Raw genomic sequence first — 19,468 nt, 5'->3', positions numbered from 1 at the left:
TTTGAAAAAGCTGTTACTCCAAAAAAGCATATTGAATCTAGTATAGAATCTCATTAGTACAGGGTTCCATTGCCCAGTTCTGAAGGGACCAAGGTCGAGAGAGCAATTGTTTGTGCCAGGGCAGGGAAGAGCATTACTGCGGGTTGTGCAAGGATGTGTTTGCGTGTGAAACAGTCTTTAGCCTTGGAGAATCCTGACTATTTTTAACTCTGGCCAGCTTATATGAGTGAGATCCAGTCTGGGGAATGACATGGGAGGAGAAGCTTAGAGCAGGTGCCAGAATATGGGTAAGAATGGGTCTGAAGGAAGCGTGAAGACTCGCATGGGAAAGGATTAGGTGCAGGACCGAAGTCTGATAGGCAAGACTGATGGATCAGGGGCAGGTTATTTGTGCTGGGAAGGATCAGATGTTCTTGGGTGGGTTGGGTGACAACATCAACTCACAAAATTGACATTAGAGGGAGTTTGAGATAAAAGGTAATGGGGGAGTCTCATGCTTACAGGACTTTGCCACTCATCCTCTTGGACTCATTCAGACACATGGTGTCTCTGTTTCCCCCTACCTCCTCTGTTTTTGCTGTCTGAAATATGTTAGTTCTTCACTGACAATCTTGTTAAAGAATAGAAGCATGAAAAACAAATTACAATTTTCCACTATTTAAAGGAGCGTTATGTCACTAATTTCAAAGGGAATCTCTCTTTTGCTGTAGTTGGGAAACATGTTTTATGATAGATTTGTATAAAAACCTGGATTTTGAGATGATTACACACAAAGATACTCTGTCAAAATATATGGGAAGTTAAGAATCTAAGCCTGTATGACAGTAAGGCTTGCAAATTTTGCCTTGATATATTGTACTGTAAATAATATTTCCTTTTTGTGGGTCTGGGAATGCTGGTCTGTGAGATGAAACAAATGTTTCAATTTTTTTCCTTCTTGGTATAAACCAAATTGAAACAAGCTTTTATAGTCAAGAACTGTGAAGAATGGGGGGAAAAAAAAGCATTGTGGATGATGCATTACTTAAATTTAGAAGCTGTATAAAATTTATACATCTGTAAAACTGGAATACTTTCATATGTGTTTAATATAATTTGAATTCACTTTGAAATAGCATTCAGGGCCTGGAAGTGTGTGTAAATTCTAAAATGTATATGGCACTTTCTATGTCCTCTCTGTTGTTTTTGATTTACTGAAAAATAATTTCATTTTGTGGCCACATAGTACATGTGGGATCAGAAAGAATAGAAAGGCAATTATATTCCTTGTTATTTCTTCATTTTGCAGGTAACGTATTACTAAACAGTTTTCCTGCAGGTATTGTTTGAAATAATTTCTGTGATGACTAATTTTTACTTTTGACAGGAGAAAATTCAGATCCAGTTGTCACAGTCTTTTGAAAAAGAAGAAAAGCCTGCGAAAGATGAAACAGAAAAGGAAAAATCCAGTGAAAAATTGTCCAGAAAAATGTTATCAAGAGGTTTGCTATCTGTCATTGTGCGTTTAAATGTACTGTGTAGATAGGGAATGTTAGAGAAAATACAGTTTGCTTCTGGGTCATCATTGCATAAACATTGGGGGTTTTAGCAAATGAAGCAAATAGATCAGGCATCCTTGAGCTGGAGAAAGAATTTCTCCCCAGAAGATACAGTGCTTTCAAGGCTTCATCCAACACATGTACTCCAGCAAATACTTTTCTTGCCAGTCTAGCTATGCACACCAGCATAAAAGCAATTGGGTTTCCTCAGTTTTTCGGTAAACTGACTTTACTAGTCAATAGAAGATATTATCTTATTCCTAGACTTTGTTGTCACAAGATTTGTGAAACTTTAGTGAAAATGACAGCCGTTTTCTACCTTTGTATTTTTTCTGTTCTTTCTTCAACAGAAGTCAAACGTTCTTGTTTGTTTATTTATGTTACTTTTGATAGTATCTAGAATTTTTTTTATAAAGTTTTGGAGCAAGAGTGGAACCACATAAATGAAAATTACAAGTATAGTGTGTTCAATATTCCTGCATTCTGGATTGAAGGACTATCTGCTGAGAATCTTTGATTTTTAACCTGAAAAAGAACTTCAAAATTAATGACATAAACCTGTCTCTGTCCATGTAACATAATGCCTCTTGAAGCTAGAAGACTTTATGCTTTTAAGTTGGAAAATCATTGTACAGCTCTTGCTTTAAGTAAAGGATCCAGAATGTTTATCTAAGTATTAGACCAACCATTGTGTAGGAAATATCTAGAATTCTTTTCGAAACAGGTAGCACTTGTCCATCTTGTGTCCCTCAGTTCCATAAGACCTTCCTCATGTGGCATTTCAGTGCATCAGCTGGCAGCTGGGTATTTGTGAAATAAAAAGTACTGGGGTGGAGAACTTAACTGCATTTATAAATCTCAGTCTTTGAAATGATGCCTTAAAGTAGGGTGTTCTTTCAGAGCTGACTTCTTCAACCTTTAAAGTACATGCCCACCTTCCAAAATCAAGGAGAGGAAAACAAAACAACCCCCCAAAACCTCCAACTGCACCCTACCCTCATCCCCCCCCGTAAGAAAAATTTTTAAAAAATATATACTCAAGATGGTTAGGTAATGATGAGGAGTTGAGAACAAAGTGACAAAATACTTAAGGTAGAGGTAGCTGTTCTGACTTCACCTATTATCTCCTCTGGAGGTTAATGACTTGCCAAGTTAGGATGTGCCAAAATAGAAAATGGAGTTTAAGCTTCAGTCTTCTAGTAATTATTACTCACAAATTAAGAAAATAAAGATTGCATAATTATTTACTTTGACGTTACTTTACCAGGCATAGGCAGGATTCCCCTCCTCAGAATCAAGTGATCCCAAACCATAAATGCTCAGAGTTGCTTGGTTTCACTGATAATATATGGCTCTGCAGATAAAGGAGCCCACGATCATTCTTCTTTAGGGAAATAGAGATTCCCTGTCCTCAGGTGGACTTGGATTTTCTCCAGGAAAAATTTAGATCTCACTTTTGAAAATTGGACACTCTGGTCACCCAGTTTCTCACTATGCCAAGAGGCTGCTCTGCTGGCACTGTTGCTTCTGATGAAAAAGCCTGCATAGATTCTGTCTCCACCAAATTCTACCCTTTTGTGTACAGTAGTCCCCTCACTGCTAATAGATGCTAATTCGCAATGACTGCTCTCTGTACTGACACAAAACCACCTGAACAGCTAGGACCTAGGCATGAGTTTCAGCTGTACCTAACTTTAGACTAGGTTAATGAGTAAGTAGTTCCTGGAAGAAATCTAGGACAAAAAGATTATTAAAACTTCTACAGCTTTGAGTTCTGAGACCTGGGACTCTAGCAGATGTTCATGTAAGGGAAGATTTGGTGTTAAATAATTTCTTCCAGTGACAGATTTTAGAGAGCAAGATGTAACTTTGAATACTTTGTTTCACTGAAGCAGAAAGGAGGCAGAAGGTTGTGAGACCTCTTTTTGAAAACTTCTGAGCATTCTTTTGCTAAAACAAAGCCAACAGAACAAGGACTTTTAATAATACAAAATAACATTTATGAAGGTTAAACCGTTACATTCTGAATTATAGTATTTCTTCAGGCATCATCCAGTAATTCTGTAGATCAGTTGCTGGCCCACAGCAGTGTATACAAGAGTGTAGTGTTGGAGACTGAGTGACTGAAGGTGATCTACTGCTTCAAAATACATAGCAATTTGTTAATAAATTGGCAGCTTTTGCTTCAGTATTACACTTGAATTAGGGGATTAGGAGTGATGTTGCGTTATCTGTTTTGTTTTTTATTTGTGAGCCTTTTCCCTGTAAACTGGAAGTGTTTAATTTTGGGAATAACATGCCTAATAGTTACATAGTATTGATCCATGAACAATATGTTTAGCAATAATTGGGAAAAAAAAATAGTGCTTTTTCAAAGTGTAATTTTTCTCTCTTCCCCCTCACCTTTAGATTCCAGCCAAGAATATACGGATTCCACTGGTATAGATCTTCATGAATTTTTAGTAAATACATTAAAAAACAATCCCAGGTAAGCATCACTAACAACTTTTTGTTTTGCTGCTTGTTGCTTGAGGTGTCGCACCACCTCTTTTTTTGTGGTGGCGTTTTTTCCCCTCTTAAATGTTTAACACTATATGTTATTTAGGATGCGATTTTGCTGCACGAGCTATCTGAAACACCAATCCACTGTAATTTGTCTGTTATATGAACAGAGGTTCAGCACACTGAAATGATTTAAATGCTTTTAATGTTTAATTGGCAAATAATGAGTTCTGTCTGTGTGCATTTCACTCCCTGAAGGGATTCTAATGCTGTATTTCTAAAACTTGTACTCTCTTTGTGTCTGCTTGTTGGAAACCAAACTGCCTTTTCTTACTTTAATCTGCCTTGCACTGAATTTATAGACAAAGGAATTAATTTTTTTTAAGCTGTACCATATAACTATAGTTAGAGATATACATCTACACTCTGCACATCAGAAACCAAATCTGACCTCATTCAAGTCCATGTCTATCTTGTTTGTTCTTTTCCTCAATGGGGTTTCATACTAAGTCTATGGCTGCATATACAAAGCAAGAAATTAACTTGGTGGAATTGTGCTGCTGTTGCAAAAGCTATTCCATGGGCTCTTTGTTATTAATTCATATTATAGTTATGATTTCCAGTGTGATAACTTTTTGGGATTCCACTTTATTGGTAAAAAATGTGAAATGAGCTGTAAGAAGGTGCCAACACCATTTTGTCCTATAGATTCGAATTAGCAAGCACGGACCTCTGCTAGACTCTTATGTTCCTATTTGAAGTCATAAGGCATCCCAATGAAAATAAGAAGTTGTAGGTGAAGGTCTGCTTCGGATTTACACAAGCAATAACTGGGAAGCTTAGTCATCTGATGGGCACAAATTATGGACTGTGCGACAGTTAATTTCATTATATGTTAACGATTTATTGGAACTGCTGTGAGCATTTTTAAGACTCGTGTTTGTTTCTATCACCTTGAGGTTTAGCTTTTTCATATTCTTTTAATATCTCCTCACATTGCAGCGTGTGCCAGCTTTTAGCTACTTGTGGGTATGTAGTAGTACTGCCTGCCGTTATCAGTCCTCTGTCACTCTGTTTCAATGATCTGATGACGTGCTGCTCAATCCAAGGGTCAGTTCAGGCCTCTGCAAATCTTACTACTCATGCTAACTAATAAGAAACAACCTAGTCACTGCTTTTCCTTCTTCGTGAGACTGTCTTCTCAATGACTGTACTTTCTGTTGAGCTTGTACTCTGATTTCTTAGGTGAGAACAGAATGTTTCAGTAGCCAGGTCCAATATAAGATAGCTTAGTGAAAAACAAGTACTTTGTCCTAAAAATACTGCATTTGACACCTGGTGGTCTTACTTACAGTCTGTCATCATCCCTTCATCACAGATCTTATCTGTGTATTCTTAAGATGAATACAACTGCAGTTATTGGAGTGTCTCATATATGAGTTGCTGTGTTTTTATTTTCAGGGACAGAATGATGCTGCTGAAATTAGAACAGGAAATTTTAGATTTCATTGGTAATAATGAGTAAGTACTGTACTCTAATAGGAGAAAAGAATTCAAGAGTGTTCCTGTTTGTTTAATAAAGCTACTATTCCTTTCTTCCAGAGTTCCAAGAAAAAAGTTTCCCCCAATGACATCTTACCATAGAATGCTGTTGCACAGGGTAGCTGCTTACTTTGGATTAGAGCACAACGTGGACCAGAGTGGGAAGTCAGTCATAGTAAATAAAACTAGCAATACAAGAATGTAAGTGAAAAAGTCTTGAAAAAACTTTTTGATGCATAGATTAAACACCCAGGATATATTATGCAATGGTGCTGCATCCATAGCAGCAGGGGTCGGTCTACTTGTTGGGAACCATGCATCAAGGAGAGGTAGTTGCAAGATCTTTATTGTTCGTTCTCCAGTGCTGTGTAATAATGTGATCTGTTTCATGTTTAAACTTTTTTGGGGAAAAAATGATGGTTATCTGTAACCTATTAATTTCTGTTGCTTTCCTTGCAGAGATGCATTGATAACATTGTTTTCATGAAATATGAATTTCTATCAACTATTTATCTGTTTCAAGTTTTACACCAGTAAAATGTACAAAGTACATTCTTTGTTTCTTTTGGAAAGCAGAACCAGTCCTTAACTTAGAACAGGGGTCATTTCTGATTTGGTGAAGGGAGGGGACAAGACTTGCACAGCTATGGCTTTTGTACTGTAAAAATCTACTGGGACAATTCAGGCATTGAAGTGTTTTATTGGAATGACGTTGCTTACAGGTCTCACATGGCCTTACAAAATTAAACATAGCAGGGAAGACAGACGTCTCATCAGTGGAAGTGTCAACCAGGTTAACAAGTCATGGCAAGCTACTTTACTATGAGGGCTGGGAAGTTTTTGGAGAAAACACTAGGCAAATCTGTATCACAAAAAAAGTAGCATTGAGGCCACAGCAACTCCAGAATCCACGCATAGCTGAGCTTTTCATTCAAAGGAGCCAGCTGTTCTCTCTGTCCTCTGCACTTGCTCTGTCTCCTCATTCTCTCTCAAAAAGACAAAGGACTAATGTGTTGGTATATTTGTGCCACCTAGTTTCTAGATTTAACTTAAAGCATTTGCCTGACACGGTTCTTTTTTGTTGGGTTTTTAAGCGCTCTATGATTTGAACATGGAAATAGGATTTTGCAGTGCCTGCATCCTAATCGTTGTCACTATGTACACTCTCTGTAGCTTTGGGAGAAAAAAAATCTAATTGTCCACCCCAATTTTAGATTTAGTAGAACTGAAATAATACGCCACACTGAAATTTCACTCAAGTGAACAGTTTCGTCCTTAGAAGTTTCTAGGAAAATCTGTAGACCCTAAATATATGTTAAGTAACATGTATTCATGTATGTGTTTTTGCTTTGGCTATAGATTCTTTATCTAAATTGATGTATAAAGCTATACATTTAAAATCTACTGCCTTTGTATCTACCAGCATCTCTAGACTGAAGCTTCAGCCTAGCACTTCAAATGTGGAACACGCACTATTAAAAGATGATTTCTTCTTTTTTATCCATTTCTTTTTTCTAGACTGTTTAAATAGCTTATGGCCTCTGGAAGCCCCCTATAGGTGTAGTTATTAATTAGCAGGCATTTCATCTAACCTGCAGACATTAAGATTCTTAATGTTTTCAGTATTCTTATTTTAAATCACTTTGGATATAAAATAAGAATTTAGAAAGAAAACCTTGGAGATCTGCTCCATGTTGAATAAAACCAAACTTACCTTTTCCTCATAGGCAGATTCCCGGCTCCATCGCTGATCAGTGATGTTACTGACATCAACAACCCAGTGCATACTGGGACGTCTCAGTGGAGTGGGAAGTTGGTGATTGCAGGGCAGTAAATTCAGGGACCTTTAAAAGAAAGAGGTAAGACAGTCTAAAGGTTCTCTGAAATGCCTGCTAATTATGTTTGGGCATCCAGTAACTAATAGTTAGGCTTGGCTGTTGTGTAGAAGAAGGTCTCCTGACTCTATATAGATGTTCTGGGTAATGAATAAAGAAACAGAAATAGAGAAGAGTATACCTATGTTTTGTCTTTTATTAGACAAATATTTCCTGACTGTCTGAGAACTTCTCTTATGGTAGTAGTAGTTTTATTGTCTAGGTACTTGGTATCTATTTTTAATAACAGGAGTTTGCAAAGTATCTCATTTTTCTTTCACAAAGTAGATAAAATGCCAAAACAATATATATAATCTGTTGCTTCATCCTCTCACTGTGATCTTATGAAGCTCTTGCTTGCCTGCATTGTACTGTTCTTCTTTTGCTTATTTCTACCTAATTTTGATTTAGAAGTTTGTAAGTTTCAATGCTTTCTCCCCTATCTTTTTATCTTCTGTTTTCCCTTGAAATGAATTCTGAGGTATTACAGCTCTAGCAGAAAGCACCTATCTTCACTTCCATGCATGCCCAATATCCATTGCATGGCACCAGTCTGGATTCAAGAGCACTTCTGATTCCCCAAGGGCATGTGGTTTGCTTGCCACCTTAAGTGGAAATTGAAGCAAAAGCTTTGAAGGAGGAAGAGATTTTAAAAGCAGGTTTGTTACGCCTCAGAAACAGGACTTGTCAGGGGTACACACCATCTTTTGGTTTTGGTACCTTTTCCATTGCCTGGAGAACCAAAATCTATCACTTCAGTTAGACTATTAAGTATATTTAACATTAATCTTGAGTATATTTCAGTTTGTTCCACTGTGTGTAGTATATGTTTACAAAACCATACATCTTTTCTGTCTAACGATTTTTCACAGACCTGACCAAAAGTTTTGTGAGCATATAAAGGATGAGAAGAGTGATGATTTCCAGAAGCGGTACATCCTTAAAAGAGATAACTCTAGTTTAGACAAAGATGACAACCAGGTAAATACATATGGATTATTTCCTTCCACTTGCTGTATTTGACTGTGTATTTATACTATTTTCCTGTAGAAGTTGACACTGTATCACTTAATTTAGATGAGAATACGATTAAAAGATGACAGAAGAAGTAAATCCATAGAAGAACGTGAAGAAGAATATCAGAGAGCTAGAGAAAGAATATTTGCACAAGATGTATGTATCAAAGCAAACCTTCTGGTGTTTTGTATGAATGCTTCACACATATATGTGCACATGTGGTTTTTGTTAAAAGATACTTCTTTCCAGGAAATTTTCTGTTTCTGAAAGGGACTGAGCGGATCAGAATCATTAGTGTGGCCTGAGTGATGGCCTAAATGATACTGAGGTTACTGAGAAATTTTCTGTTTTCTGTAATCACAGCTGTATGGAACTGAAGCAACCTTCAGTAATTACTTTGGTGTGTTATCTAGCATTACCTATTTCAATACATTATTTTGCCCCTTACTGAAATTTGAGTTACGGAGTTTTGGTACTGCCGTCATTTCAGTTGTTGCTCGGAGCAATAATTATTTAAAAAAGGAAAACAAAACATAATACAAAACCAAAATGGTTTTTCTCACTTGTGTCTATATCAAACACGTGACTGGTAACAGTAAAATGATTTCAATCCCCACATGCAAAACTTCAGTCAGAAATCTAGAAGTCCAGTTTCTCTTTACAGGAGTTATCAAGCAGGATGACACTGTAAACTATAATTCAGGCACTAGTAGTGATTTATATTTGAGTGAAACAGAACAGTTTTATGTCTAAAAAATATATACGTTACTTCTAATAATCCACTTTTTGGACATTAATCTATAGCTCTTACAGATCCAAAACCAGACTCTTGTTCTGGACAAACAGTAATGAGCTCTGAGAGGCGAATTTGCCATATTCAAATATTTTCCAAAAACCTTTTTTTTGTTCACCTTAGTTACAAAAAAAAGAACGAACTTTTGGATATAAAAATTACCTTTTCCTTTTGTGTACTTATTTATCATGTATTGTACCCTTAGAAGCTTTGTACCGAATCTTAGAAGTCAAAGGGACAACGTAATTGGAGTTACTAATAGCCTTTTGATTGTATATTCTGTCTGCTTTTTAGCATATGTGTACTTGTACCCAAAGAATTCAGTGCAGTTACTGCAGTAGCCAGCATAATCTTCTACTTCACACTTTCAAGCAGAAGACGAGGCAACTCAGGTGGTGGTAACAGACTTATGAAATCTCACATCAGCTGGAAATTACATAAGGCAGCGAAGGCCCAATGGAAGAATTGTAACCTCAGAAAAATACTGATGTAAACAAAATGATCAGCATTGTAACTATTCAAATGTTAACTTTTATTTCCTGCAGTTGGATCTTTTTATGTTGTCTTTTTTTTCCCATAACGTGGAAATTATCAACCAAAGAGGTTAAGTTTTCAGGCAGCTTAATATAAAGAGCTCTGAAAGTCTATGTGTAATACAAAAGACTCCAAATTGCAGCATGTTTTGTTACTGCACTGTAGTAGGGGTTCTGGATGCCTTTCATATTAATTTCTACACTTCTTTGCCCCTCAGTCCCTGTGTTCCCAAGAGAATTATTTCACTGATAAAAGGTAAGAAAATTTGCAGTTTAATTCTGTTTCATTTTCCTATTTTCTTCATAAATATTAAGCTATCTTATTAAAATGTCAACAGAATCCAGGAGGAAGAAACTAATAGTACACAACAAAGACGACAGATACTTAGGTATTTGATGCTTTCTTTAAAAAAACCAAAATCCCAAAGTATTATGCATGCATTTCACCTTTTCTTTCTTTTTTGTCTTTCTTTTTCTTTTCCCTTATTTTGCAATTGATGCTTGTGCTAAAAGTTTAGTTTGTAACTTACAGAATCAATAAGGAAACATCAGGGAGATCAGCCAACAGCCATCAGAGCAGTACTGAGAATGAGCTGAAGTATTGTGAACCCCGTCCCTGGAGCAGCACCGACTCTGATAGCTCCATCCGCAATCTGAAGCCAGCTGTAACGAAAGCCAGCAGCTTCAGTGGGATATCAGTTCTGACAAGAGGAGATAGCTCTGGAAGCAGCAAAAGCACAGGCAGGCTGTCTAAGACAGGTATAATAAAATCTGTACAAATGCATAGTTACGTAGTGGTGACGTACCTGGTGGTTTGATACTTGATGTGTGCATATGTAGAGGCCTCAGTCTGGCGGGTGCTCTGTGCATACAGCTCCCTCTGGGTGCGGTGGGTGCTGCCTACACAGAACGACTGAAGACCTAGCCCTGTAGTGCAGAACTGCCTTGGAGAGCTGGTTGAATGGAGACTTCTGACTTGGGAAGTAGAATTTTAAAGTGCGTTATAGCTGGCTTTAAGCTAAATGCATTTCTTCTCATATGAAGGTTTTGAAAACATTTATCAACAGAAGTACTTCATACAAAACAAAAATTTAGATTTCAAGTCTTTAGTTTCAGTGTGGCAAAGCTGCATCGTGCAGTCTTAGGAAACTGTGCGCTGCTATCCTACTACCTAGGAGAAAAACAGCATTAAAGCCTATGAATTGTATTTATTATGTTATCTTTCAGTGCCATTGTTAAATGAATACGGCTAAAAAGCTTGTTTAATTCTGAAAAATCATTCCACTGATCTGAAGTGAACTGTTTAAGATTCAGAAATGTTGGGGAAGATTACAAGAGTCTGGGTTTCAAACGTCTGTTAACTTGTAGTCAATGTCAAAACAAAATCTCAGAAAAGATGGATATAGAACTTCTGTGGGTCAAAAATGAAATTTAGTAAATATTTGTATTCCAAATGCCAAAGTAGTTTTGATCCAATAGATAATCTTGGTTGTGGACATTTTTGAGGCTTGTAATATATGGGTGGGTTACGGATGCACTACTTCAGAATTTGGAGTAGAACTGTAAAAAAGCAGAATATTATTGCTTGCCTGTATTATGCTTGGCTTTGATCTTATTTATAAAACTCGTTTCTAATGAGGATCTGTTTAATTTTTTTGCTTTCCCTTAAACCACCACTACCTTATAGGTATTCTATATCTTCTATACCTTAATGTAGTAAAACGGTTCCAAATTCTGTTTGTCCGTTGTATGCTTGTATAAAAAAAATACATTCCAAGGTACTTCTGCATATGCTGTAAAATTGTGCCATCATATTGAGTTATTTCATTTAGCAGTGTAGTAGTCCTATCTGGCACAGCTTGAAAACCTGACCACAGTGTATATATAAAATACATTCTTAGAAATCTTTGTTTTCTAAATTGCAAGAACATAAATGGAGTCTTAAAATTTTGCTGGAAAGTTTATTTTGGCATTCCGAGAGTTAACATTCAAAGTTCAGAATGCCTATCCTGATGGTTGTTGCTTCACTGCAGTTAACAGGTGGTGGTGATTTTGCATGTGTTGGGTTTGGTTTTGTTTATTCATTTTGATTAAGGATGTAATTGCCTTTAATTATGATGGCTTCAGCCTGATTTCTCTATGTAATCTAGAAGTGGATACACTTGTAAAGAAATGTAATCAAAGCAACTCTGCTTAGGTGAAGATCACTTTACAGAGCTGGGATATGCTGTTTTGCCCAGTTTACAATTAATAGTGTGTTTCAATTAATCTAGCAATAGGAAAAGTTAATAGCATCAGCAAATGCTTCAAGCTATACTATCTTCTCATACACACAAGTAAAAGGGTTACAATTAGCAATTTTTATGAAGGACTGCAAAGTCACTTCAAACAGTAGATGAATTTCCTCACAGCCATTTTTGAGTCTGCTTTCTCTTCTAGATTGTATAGAGGCTGATAATGAAGAGTTCTTAAATTTAAGCAGCTATATCCTGTTATTTCCAAGTACTGCAAGTATCATAGCAAAGACTTAATAAAAAGTATGATAAACTGTATACCTAGAGATCTAGGTATAGAGTGATCTAGCAACAGTGCAGTTCTACAGATCTCTCTATATTGGACTTTCGGAATATTGCTTTTAGCTGCATGCATTGGCTTTCAGAAAGCTCAGGGTCTGGTTCTCCACTGCCTTGCAATGTTTATAGTCATTCATATCTGTAACATGATTATTGCTTTCAATCAGCTATTTTATACTCCTTTTGAACTTTGAATTGTTGCATAAAACTAGGCTAAAGCTGCCCTATTACCATCATTTTTTCCAGCTGTATTCTTGATTTCAGTCTGAAAATTGTCAGAGAAGGAAAAAAGTAGTTTTGGGCTTGTTAGTATTCCACAGTTTGTCCAACGAGTGAGTCAGAGAAGATCTCTGACATCTAGTAGTAAAGCAAAAATGGTTGTTGCTTGCATGCAGAGCATGGGAATGTAGCCAGCGTATCTGAAGGGACATTGGGCCCTCTGCACCCACGGTACCCCACGGCCTGCAGGGATAGTCGCAGGCTCCGAGTCCATCGCTTTGGTGTACCCAACTGATACACGTGCATGCATCGTTTTGGAGTGAGTGACCAAGCACTTAAATGAATTGTGGATGAACTGAACACTAGCACATGCACAGGCATGTATTTTCTGTGCAGAAAATCAGAGCTAGATATGAAAGCCTCACTTTACAGTGCAAAGCAGTGCTGAATTGACCCTTGGTTCACAGCGGGAATCTTGTAATGCTATTGCGGGGGAGATGAAGGGGGAGTTATTGAAAAGGCCACTGTTTAATAATGTATTAACTGAGCTTTAAGGGTAAGCTTTTACAAATATATTTTAAGTGAGCATGATGTTTCTGTCTCTAGGTAAAAACAATTTCTCGTTACTCCTTTCCTAGGTTCAGAGTCTTCTAGTAGTGTAGGGTCATCCACGGGTTCTCTTTCTCACACCCAGCAGCCTCTTCCAGTGCCAGCTCTAAGCCAGCCTTCTCATGGCACACCTGCCGTCTATCCAACTGTCAGCACTAGTAACTCTCTTTCCTTTGATGGTGGCATAAGCGGGCAAGTGGCACCTACTAGCACTAGCTTCTTTTTGCTTCCCTTGGAAGCGGCAGGCATACCGCCTGGCAGTATTCTGATCAACCCTCAAACAGGTTGGTACATGCTTGTGGATGTGTTTGTTACAATTGAGAGCTTGGAGAAGAATGCACGAGTGTTTACATAAGACTGAATGTCAGTACTGTCCTTTATTTTTTTCTTTTTTTTCTGTGGTTGTGTTTGTTCACTGCACTTAATTTAAAATGAAAGCATGACTGTAGGATCAAAGGCATAAGTAAACTCACTTTATTTTTCTCTAGTAGAGTTTTAACATATGTAAAATTTTGAGTGACTTGCACAAAATATGAAGATCCCATGATTTATTATCCAGAATGCAGAGGAAAAAGTCTTTCCCAGTTATACTATAAAACAGTTTCAGTGAGGTGAGAGAGCCTGAAGTATTCATACTGACTTGAAAGAATTTGTTTTATTCTGTTTGTTGGGGCATATTCTTGTGTCTGTGCTCATGACACTGACTTAAAACAAGTTAAAGAAATAAGCATGAGATCATATGCTATTTCTAAACTTATGTTTGTCAGTTTAAAACAGGATTAAGTCAAATACTGATATTTTCAGTAAGAAATTGATACTTCGTAATGTAGGTGCAAGGAGATGTGTAACTACTTGTCTGGATTAATTGATTCATTAGCATTCCCTGGGCAAACTTTTACTTTATTGTAGAGGTTAATAAATCCTGAAAATTTTAGTTTAAAGTTTTATTTTCCTTGTAGAAAAGAAAATACTTCAGGGTATATTTCTCATCAATCTGTAGATGACCTTTATTGCATTTGAATATAACTCCATGTGATGTTTTAAACTAAATTTTTCTCATTGGGGTTGTTAAAATGACAGTTATTAAATTATTTCACTTCTGTAACTAAAAGGTTTAACACTGAAATAGATAAAATTGTTTTTCTTTAATATAAATCAATTGCAGTTATATAAAAAAAATTTATATTTTTTAAATTGATTTTGCATAGTGATATGCTGCCTGAGGTTTCACTTAAATGATTTACTGTGTAAAGGAACAGTTTAAGCTAACCCTGGTAAAAAATTGGTTACAATTGACTAGCTGTAGCATCTAACTTTCAGAGATAGTTATTGGATTTGAAAGGGGATGTATTTGCTGTCTTAGGTCTAGGTTGGACAACAGCACTATTGACTTAGTTTTCCTAGTGCTAACGTGACAGTTGTACATCTTATACATTGATTTTGCCTTGTGTTGAGCATCTGAAGACAAATATAATTATTAGTGAACAAATTTTGCTGGCAAAATAAGTGGGTTTGGTGTTTGTATAGAGTACTTCATAGTCTACATTAAATATGGAAAATGTTGGCTGTCATTTCTCATATTCTGAGTTTGTAGCATGACCACGCTAAAATCTTTAGAGTTACTATACAGCAAAACAGCTATTGCAGGCACTGAAACGATACCATCAGCTTGAAAGTGCTTTCATGTAAAACATGATACAGTTTTGTCATTTAAAAAATAACAGCTTTTGAGTCATTGTCATTTCAGTTACGTGCTTGTCAATATTTTGTGTGTGATTGGTTTCACTTTCTTCCTCCTGTACTGTTGGTCATTTTCCCTGTTACATTGATGGGACTTCCACATAGCAACAGGGAAGGGCAGAGAAACAAATGTGATTGTGAGAGTTTTTCATCTGAAAGCATCTTTAATTGCACCCCCCTCAGGAAAAGGCAGACTTGATTCTCATTAAAATTAGCATGATTTTCAAAATTGTGATTCTTCCTACATTTTATCCACCTTTAATGTATTTAAACCACTCATCAGTAGCCTTCCATAACAGAAGTTTATGTTGATGTCTAATGAGTGTCTAACAGAAGATAAAGTACACTTGCAGAACAAGGAATATCTAGGTCCAGATAAACTTTTGACTTAGTGTACTCAAATCATATTCTGTAACTGTTCAATAACTGGCTTTATTGTTCCAAATGACAGTCAGAGTTCAAAAAACCACAGATTAGTTTCTCAGCATTTCTGACAGAGCATCTTGTGACCTTAGGCCTAGAGAGTCATTCTCAGTAGTTGCAGATGGTAATTAGGAGAAGGCAGTTTTTATTCAGTCATGACCAGAAACAAGTTAAGCTCCCATGATTACCAGGAAGTGGTACGAGCAAATAAGAAAATCGGACTCTATTTATGTGACTGTTCCCAATTCTTGAGCATTAAAGAGAAATCCATTAAGCTAAATTGAATATGTCTTGATCACCTGCATATGTAGTTTATTTTTGCAAGTCAGTTCATGCTTCCTGTCTATCTCTTGCATCAATTGCCCCAGTCCTCTCCAGTCACTTTTACAGTTTTATGTTGGCCAGTTGCATTTAAGTATGATGGGCTGAAGAAGTCTGAAGGAGCATTAGTGTACTTTGACAGGACCCTGGCGAGTGTGCAAAGGCTTTAGTCTCAGTTTATACCTTTCTGGAAAGAATCTCAGACAAGAAAATATTTGTATCAGAGGAGTGAAAAATTTAAGTCAGTATTGGGACCTTAAGCATCAAAATAAGTCAGTGCAAGAGGTGTTACTAAGCAGCTAGACACAGGTCCTTGCTAGCTAATTTGTTGTTCCATTGGTTTTAGGTTTTCCTAAGCATAATTCACTATTTGTTTATGATTTGCTTTTAAGTAGTTTATTTTTAAATTCTTTTTCACTAGTCCACTGCTGTAATATTGAAGTTGCAAACAAATAGGAGAATAATACTACATTATTGTATTTGAAAGCTGAAGGCCAATTCATTTATAAATAGGGGAGGAGAGTCCTTTAACAGCAATCTCATTAGCAGTTATGGGAATACCATTGCAGCTAATGCTTTATATATACTTTTAAAACATTTGCCTTTAAGCTGTCCTGTGTTCTCATTAGTGTTCAAACTGATTAGAGGAGATTAGTTTAATTGCCTTTTAAAAGGTCCTTAAAGTAGTATTTTTAAAAGTTGGGTTTTCCTTTATTACTCCCATCCTTTCCAATCCACTTAATTAAAAATGAATTTTCAAGACAAGCAGGATACAACAAATATTTATTTGTGTTCACTAAGTAAAGACTGTGGTGTCTTTGTTTATCTTGAATGTTTTGGTTTTTTAACTGCATGTAGTTTGTCAAATGAGGCTTCCTTAGTTATTTGTATCATAGTTGTGGGGATTTGGCATAAATGTGTCATATAAACCAGTATGAATTCACTTACTTTCAAATTTTATTATTCACTTTGCCTACTGTAAATACATTTGTCTTTATTTTCTCCAAACTTGGATGATGCAGCTGGCAGTCATTTGCTTGTGTTTGTTCTATTTCAACTTCCCAGGTCAGCCATTCCTTAATCCAGATGGCACTCCAGTTGTGTACAATCCTCCTATGCCTCAGCAACCTGTTAGGACCCAAGTGCCTGGACCTCCGCAACAGCCACCTCTTCCCACACCACCTCAGCAACAGCCAGCAGCTAATCACATCCTCTCACAGGTGCACATGTCAAACACATGACGCTCGTGTTGATGATTGATACTGTCACATTGTCGTCTGATAACAGGGGATCAGTAGGTTTGCTCTGTTGAAGCATACGTTAAGAAGTAATAGCTACACAGGTATGGGTAACTGGACTCTTTCCGCTCCAGACTTCAGAAGTATCAGTTCTGCTCATAACTGAACATGGTAGGCAGCTTTTCTTAAAAATACAGATGTTTTGGTATGAAAATATTATGGTATCAAAAACATACCAAGCCTAGATTGCTCTGGAAAAGTGGCTCTGCCTTTGTCCTTAGGCGTACTGTATGGTACTCCTGGCATTAGTCAGCAATCTGGGAAGAGAGTTAATCCAACTGAAATCTATCTCCTTGTCTTAGGGTTATTTTTCAGCTGGATGAATTCTTGGGCTGGACTGCCCAAGCAGTACTAATGGCACAAAAGAGGTGGCTTAGGACTGTAGAGCATGAATGCCTCCTTAGTAGCAGTTTGGCTTACTCTGCTCACAGAACTGCACACTGAAGTACAGGATGTATTTTATCCTCATCTTGTAAAGAGGAATTTTGTATAACAGGCCAGATGAAAGATGACCTCAGCCCTTGAAGAAGAAGAGCAAAGCAAAGAGTGTGTATGGGCAGCAGAAGGCAGGGTTCTACCTCTTCTCACAGTAGCTATTTCAGGCAGCAAGCTACTGGCTGTAGTCTCCTGTGGTGTTTTCAAATTGTTCTCAGATTTTATCAAAAAGTTATTTATAGACCTTTGTCTAAACCTTTATCTTTGTTCATTTTCCCTATTCACGTTTTCTGCTCAGATACCTGCGAATGCCACAGTAGAGATGGTCTGTTTTGAAAAAAGGTTTATTTGTACTCTTTCTCACTATCTTGTTTCTGGAAGTGTGTACGTGGTATTTCGGTTTTCTTCACAAATTCTTTATTGCTTCTGTGATTGCCTTCTTGTGGATACTCGATTTGAACCTGCCCAAAATATTGCCAGCAATTATACCTCTCTGATGTTCAAATAACCACGATATAGAGAAAATACTTGGTATTGTTGAATAAGTGAAAGTAATATGGTTTAATCTGTGGTTAGTAGTAGATTCTGTCTTTAGATGCTTTGAAACAGCTTGTACTTAGAATGCACATGTGGTTTTTATTTTAGAATTTTGAAAATCTGTGAAAGAACCAGTAAATGTCAAATAAAAGCTCTTTGCTGACTCATAGCTAATATAATGTATAACTAATAAAGCAAACTTATTTCTGCTGAGAGACAGAGATAAAACCACCTCTGTTTTCATTCTGTGCAGTCTTGAACTTAAAAAAAGTATCCATTCCCTTTCTGGCAATGGACCATAGTTGCTTTTTTCTATTACAAAAGACTTTGACTTTGTTTTCACTTCTCTTGCTCTGATGTTAACCGTGTTTATAAACCTGTTATTTCTTCAGCCTATGCGGCCTCTGCAGCCTTCTTCCCAGCCTGTTCAGTACTCTGCAGTCTCTTATCCACCCCCGCTCCTGCCAGTCTCCTCTACACAGCAATATTCTGTGGTACTATATCAACTGTTCATCTCCTCTCTGCACGGGTTAATCTTTAGTGGATGCTGACCTTTGGTTGGTTGTTTGAAGATGGTGTGTGATACCAGTGTAATGACTGGCTAGCTTTTTAGTCACAGTAAAATACTGCCTGAGTTGGGGGGAAATAATTCCTGAGATTTTAAAGTCTTTATTTCTAGTTCAGCAGAAACGTATACAATTAGGGCTATGTCTATATATCTCTAGATATATACTATTTCCCTTTGAAAAGGAACAGCTTTTCAATTCTATTGTTTTGTTGGCCAGTCAGTACCTTTTTATGTCTCTGGATTAACCTCTTTCCATCCTTTCTTATTGTTTCTTATATTGCTTGCTCTTCTGCTGCACATTAACACATTTTGAGGGATCATTGTTCTGGTTTTTGAGGTTATCTTTTTCTAACCTCTTTGCCAGAACTCTTAATGCTCCTGCTTCACTAGCATCCTTTGTTTAATAAATAGAAGCTGGGAATGAATTATAGTAGTCTTTTGTGTTTCAAAAAAAAAAAAAAAACCAAAACAGATAAAAAAGAACCTGGCACAAATTGAAACTGAAACCTTGTAAAGGAGAAGAGTTATCCAAGGCAAAATCTGAACTAGAGCCCAGGTCAAAAATTTGAGGCTTCCCAACTCCCCACACTGCTCTGACACTCTAATGAATGCATGTTTGGGTTGTGTTTATGTGGCAGGGTTTTGGTAGCAGGGGTGGTTCTGCAAGGATTGACCAGGAGCTGCTGCCCTGTGTCAGACAGAGCCAATTTCAGGCAGCTCCAGGACTGACCCCGCACTGCCCAAAACTGAGTCAGTCATCGACACTGGTGGCATCTCTGTGATAATGTATTTGAGGGAGAAAAAAGCACTGTGAGGGAGCAAGAAACAACTCTGCAGACACCAAGGTCAGAGGGAGAAAAGGGAAGAGGCGCTCTAGCTGCTGGAGCAGAGATGCCCCTGCAGCCTGGGGAGAAGGTGGCTGTGAAGCAGGTTCTCCCCCTGCAGC

General features: G+C 37.2%; 1 protein-coding gene across 3 annotated transcripts in view; it reads left to right on the top strand.

The window, feature by feature from the left end:
- The window catches only part of R3HDM1 (R3H domain containing 1), a 58,529-nt gene that overhangs the window by 14,540 nt on the left and 24,521 nt on the right, over nt 1-19,468 (top strand). For 2 of the 3 annotated variants that reach the window (XM_074911447.1, XM_074911445.1), the window contains 12 exons: nt 1,367-1,481; nt 3,948-4,026; nt 5,502-5,561; nt 5,643-5,783; nt 8,329-8,437; nt 8,534-8,629; nt 10,018-10,055; nt 10,138-10,188; nt 10,332-10,558; nt 13,230-13,484; nt 16,750-16,904; nt 18,347-18,448. In XM_074911447.1, coding sequence (XP_074767548.1) covers nt 1,367-1,481; nt 3,948-4,026; nt 5,502-5,561; nt 5,643-5,783; nt 8,329-8,437; nt 8,534-8,629; nt 10,018-10,055; nt 10,138-10,188; nt 10,332-10,558; nt 13,230-13,484; nt 16,750-16,904; nt 18,347-18,448 — 1,428 coding nt within the window. The remainder of the gene's footprint in view (nt 1-1,366; nt 1,482-3,947; nt 4,027-5,501; nt 5,562-5,642; nt 5,784-8,328; nt 8,438-8,533; nt 8,630-10,017; nt 10,056-10,137; nt 10,189-10,331; nt 10,559-13,229; nt 13,485-16,749; nt 16,905-18,346; nt 18,449-19,468) is intronic. The other variant, XM_074911446.1, reaches the window with a different exon arrangement.

Source organism: Athene noctua, chromosome 7 (assembly GCF_965140245.1).
Source record: "Athene noctua chromosome 7, bAthNoc1.hap1.1, whole genome shotgun sequence".
Taxonomy (NCBI): domain Eukaryota; kingdom Metazoa; phylum Chordata; class Aves; order Strigiformes; family Strigidae; genus Athene; species Athene noctua.
The sequence above is the reverse complement of the archived record's forward strand: the minus strand, read 5'-3'. Positions and strand labels throughout refer to the sequence as shown.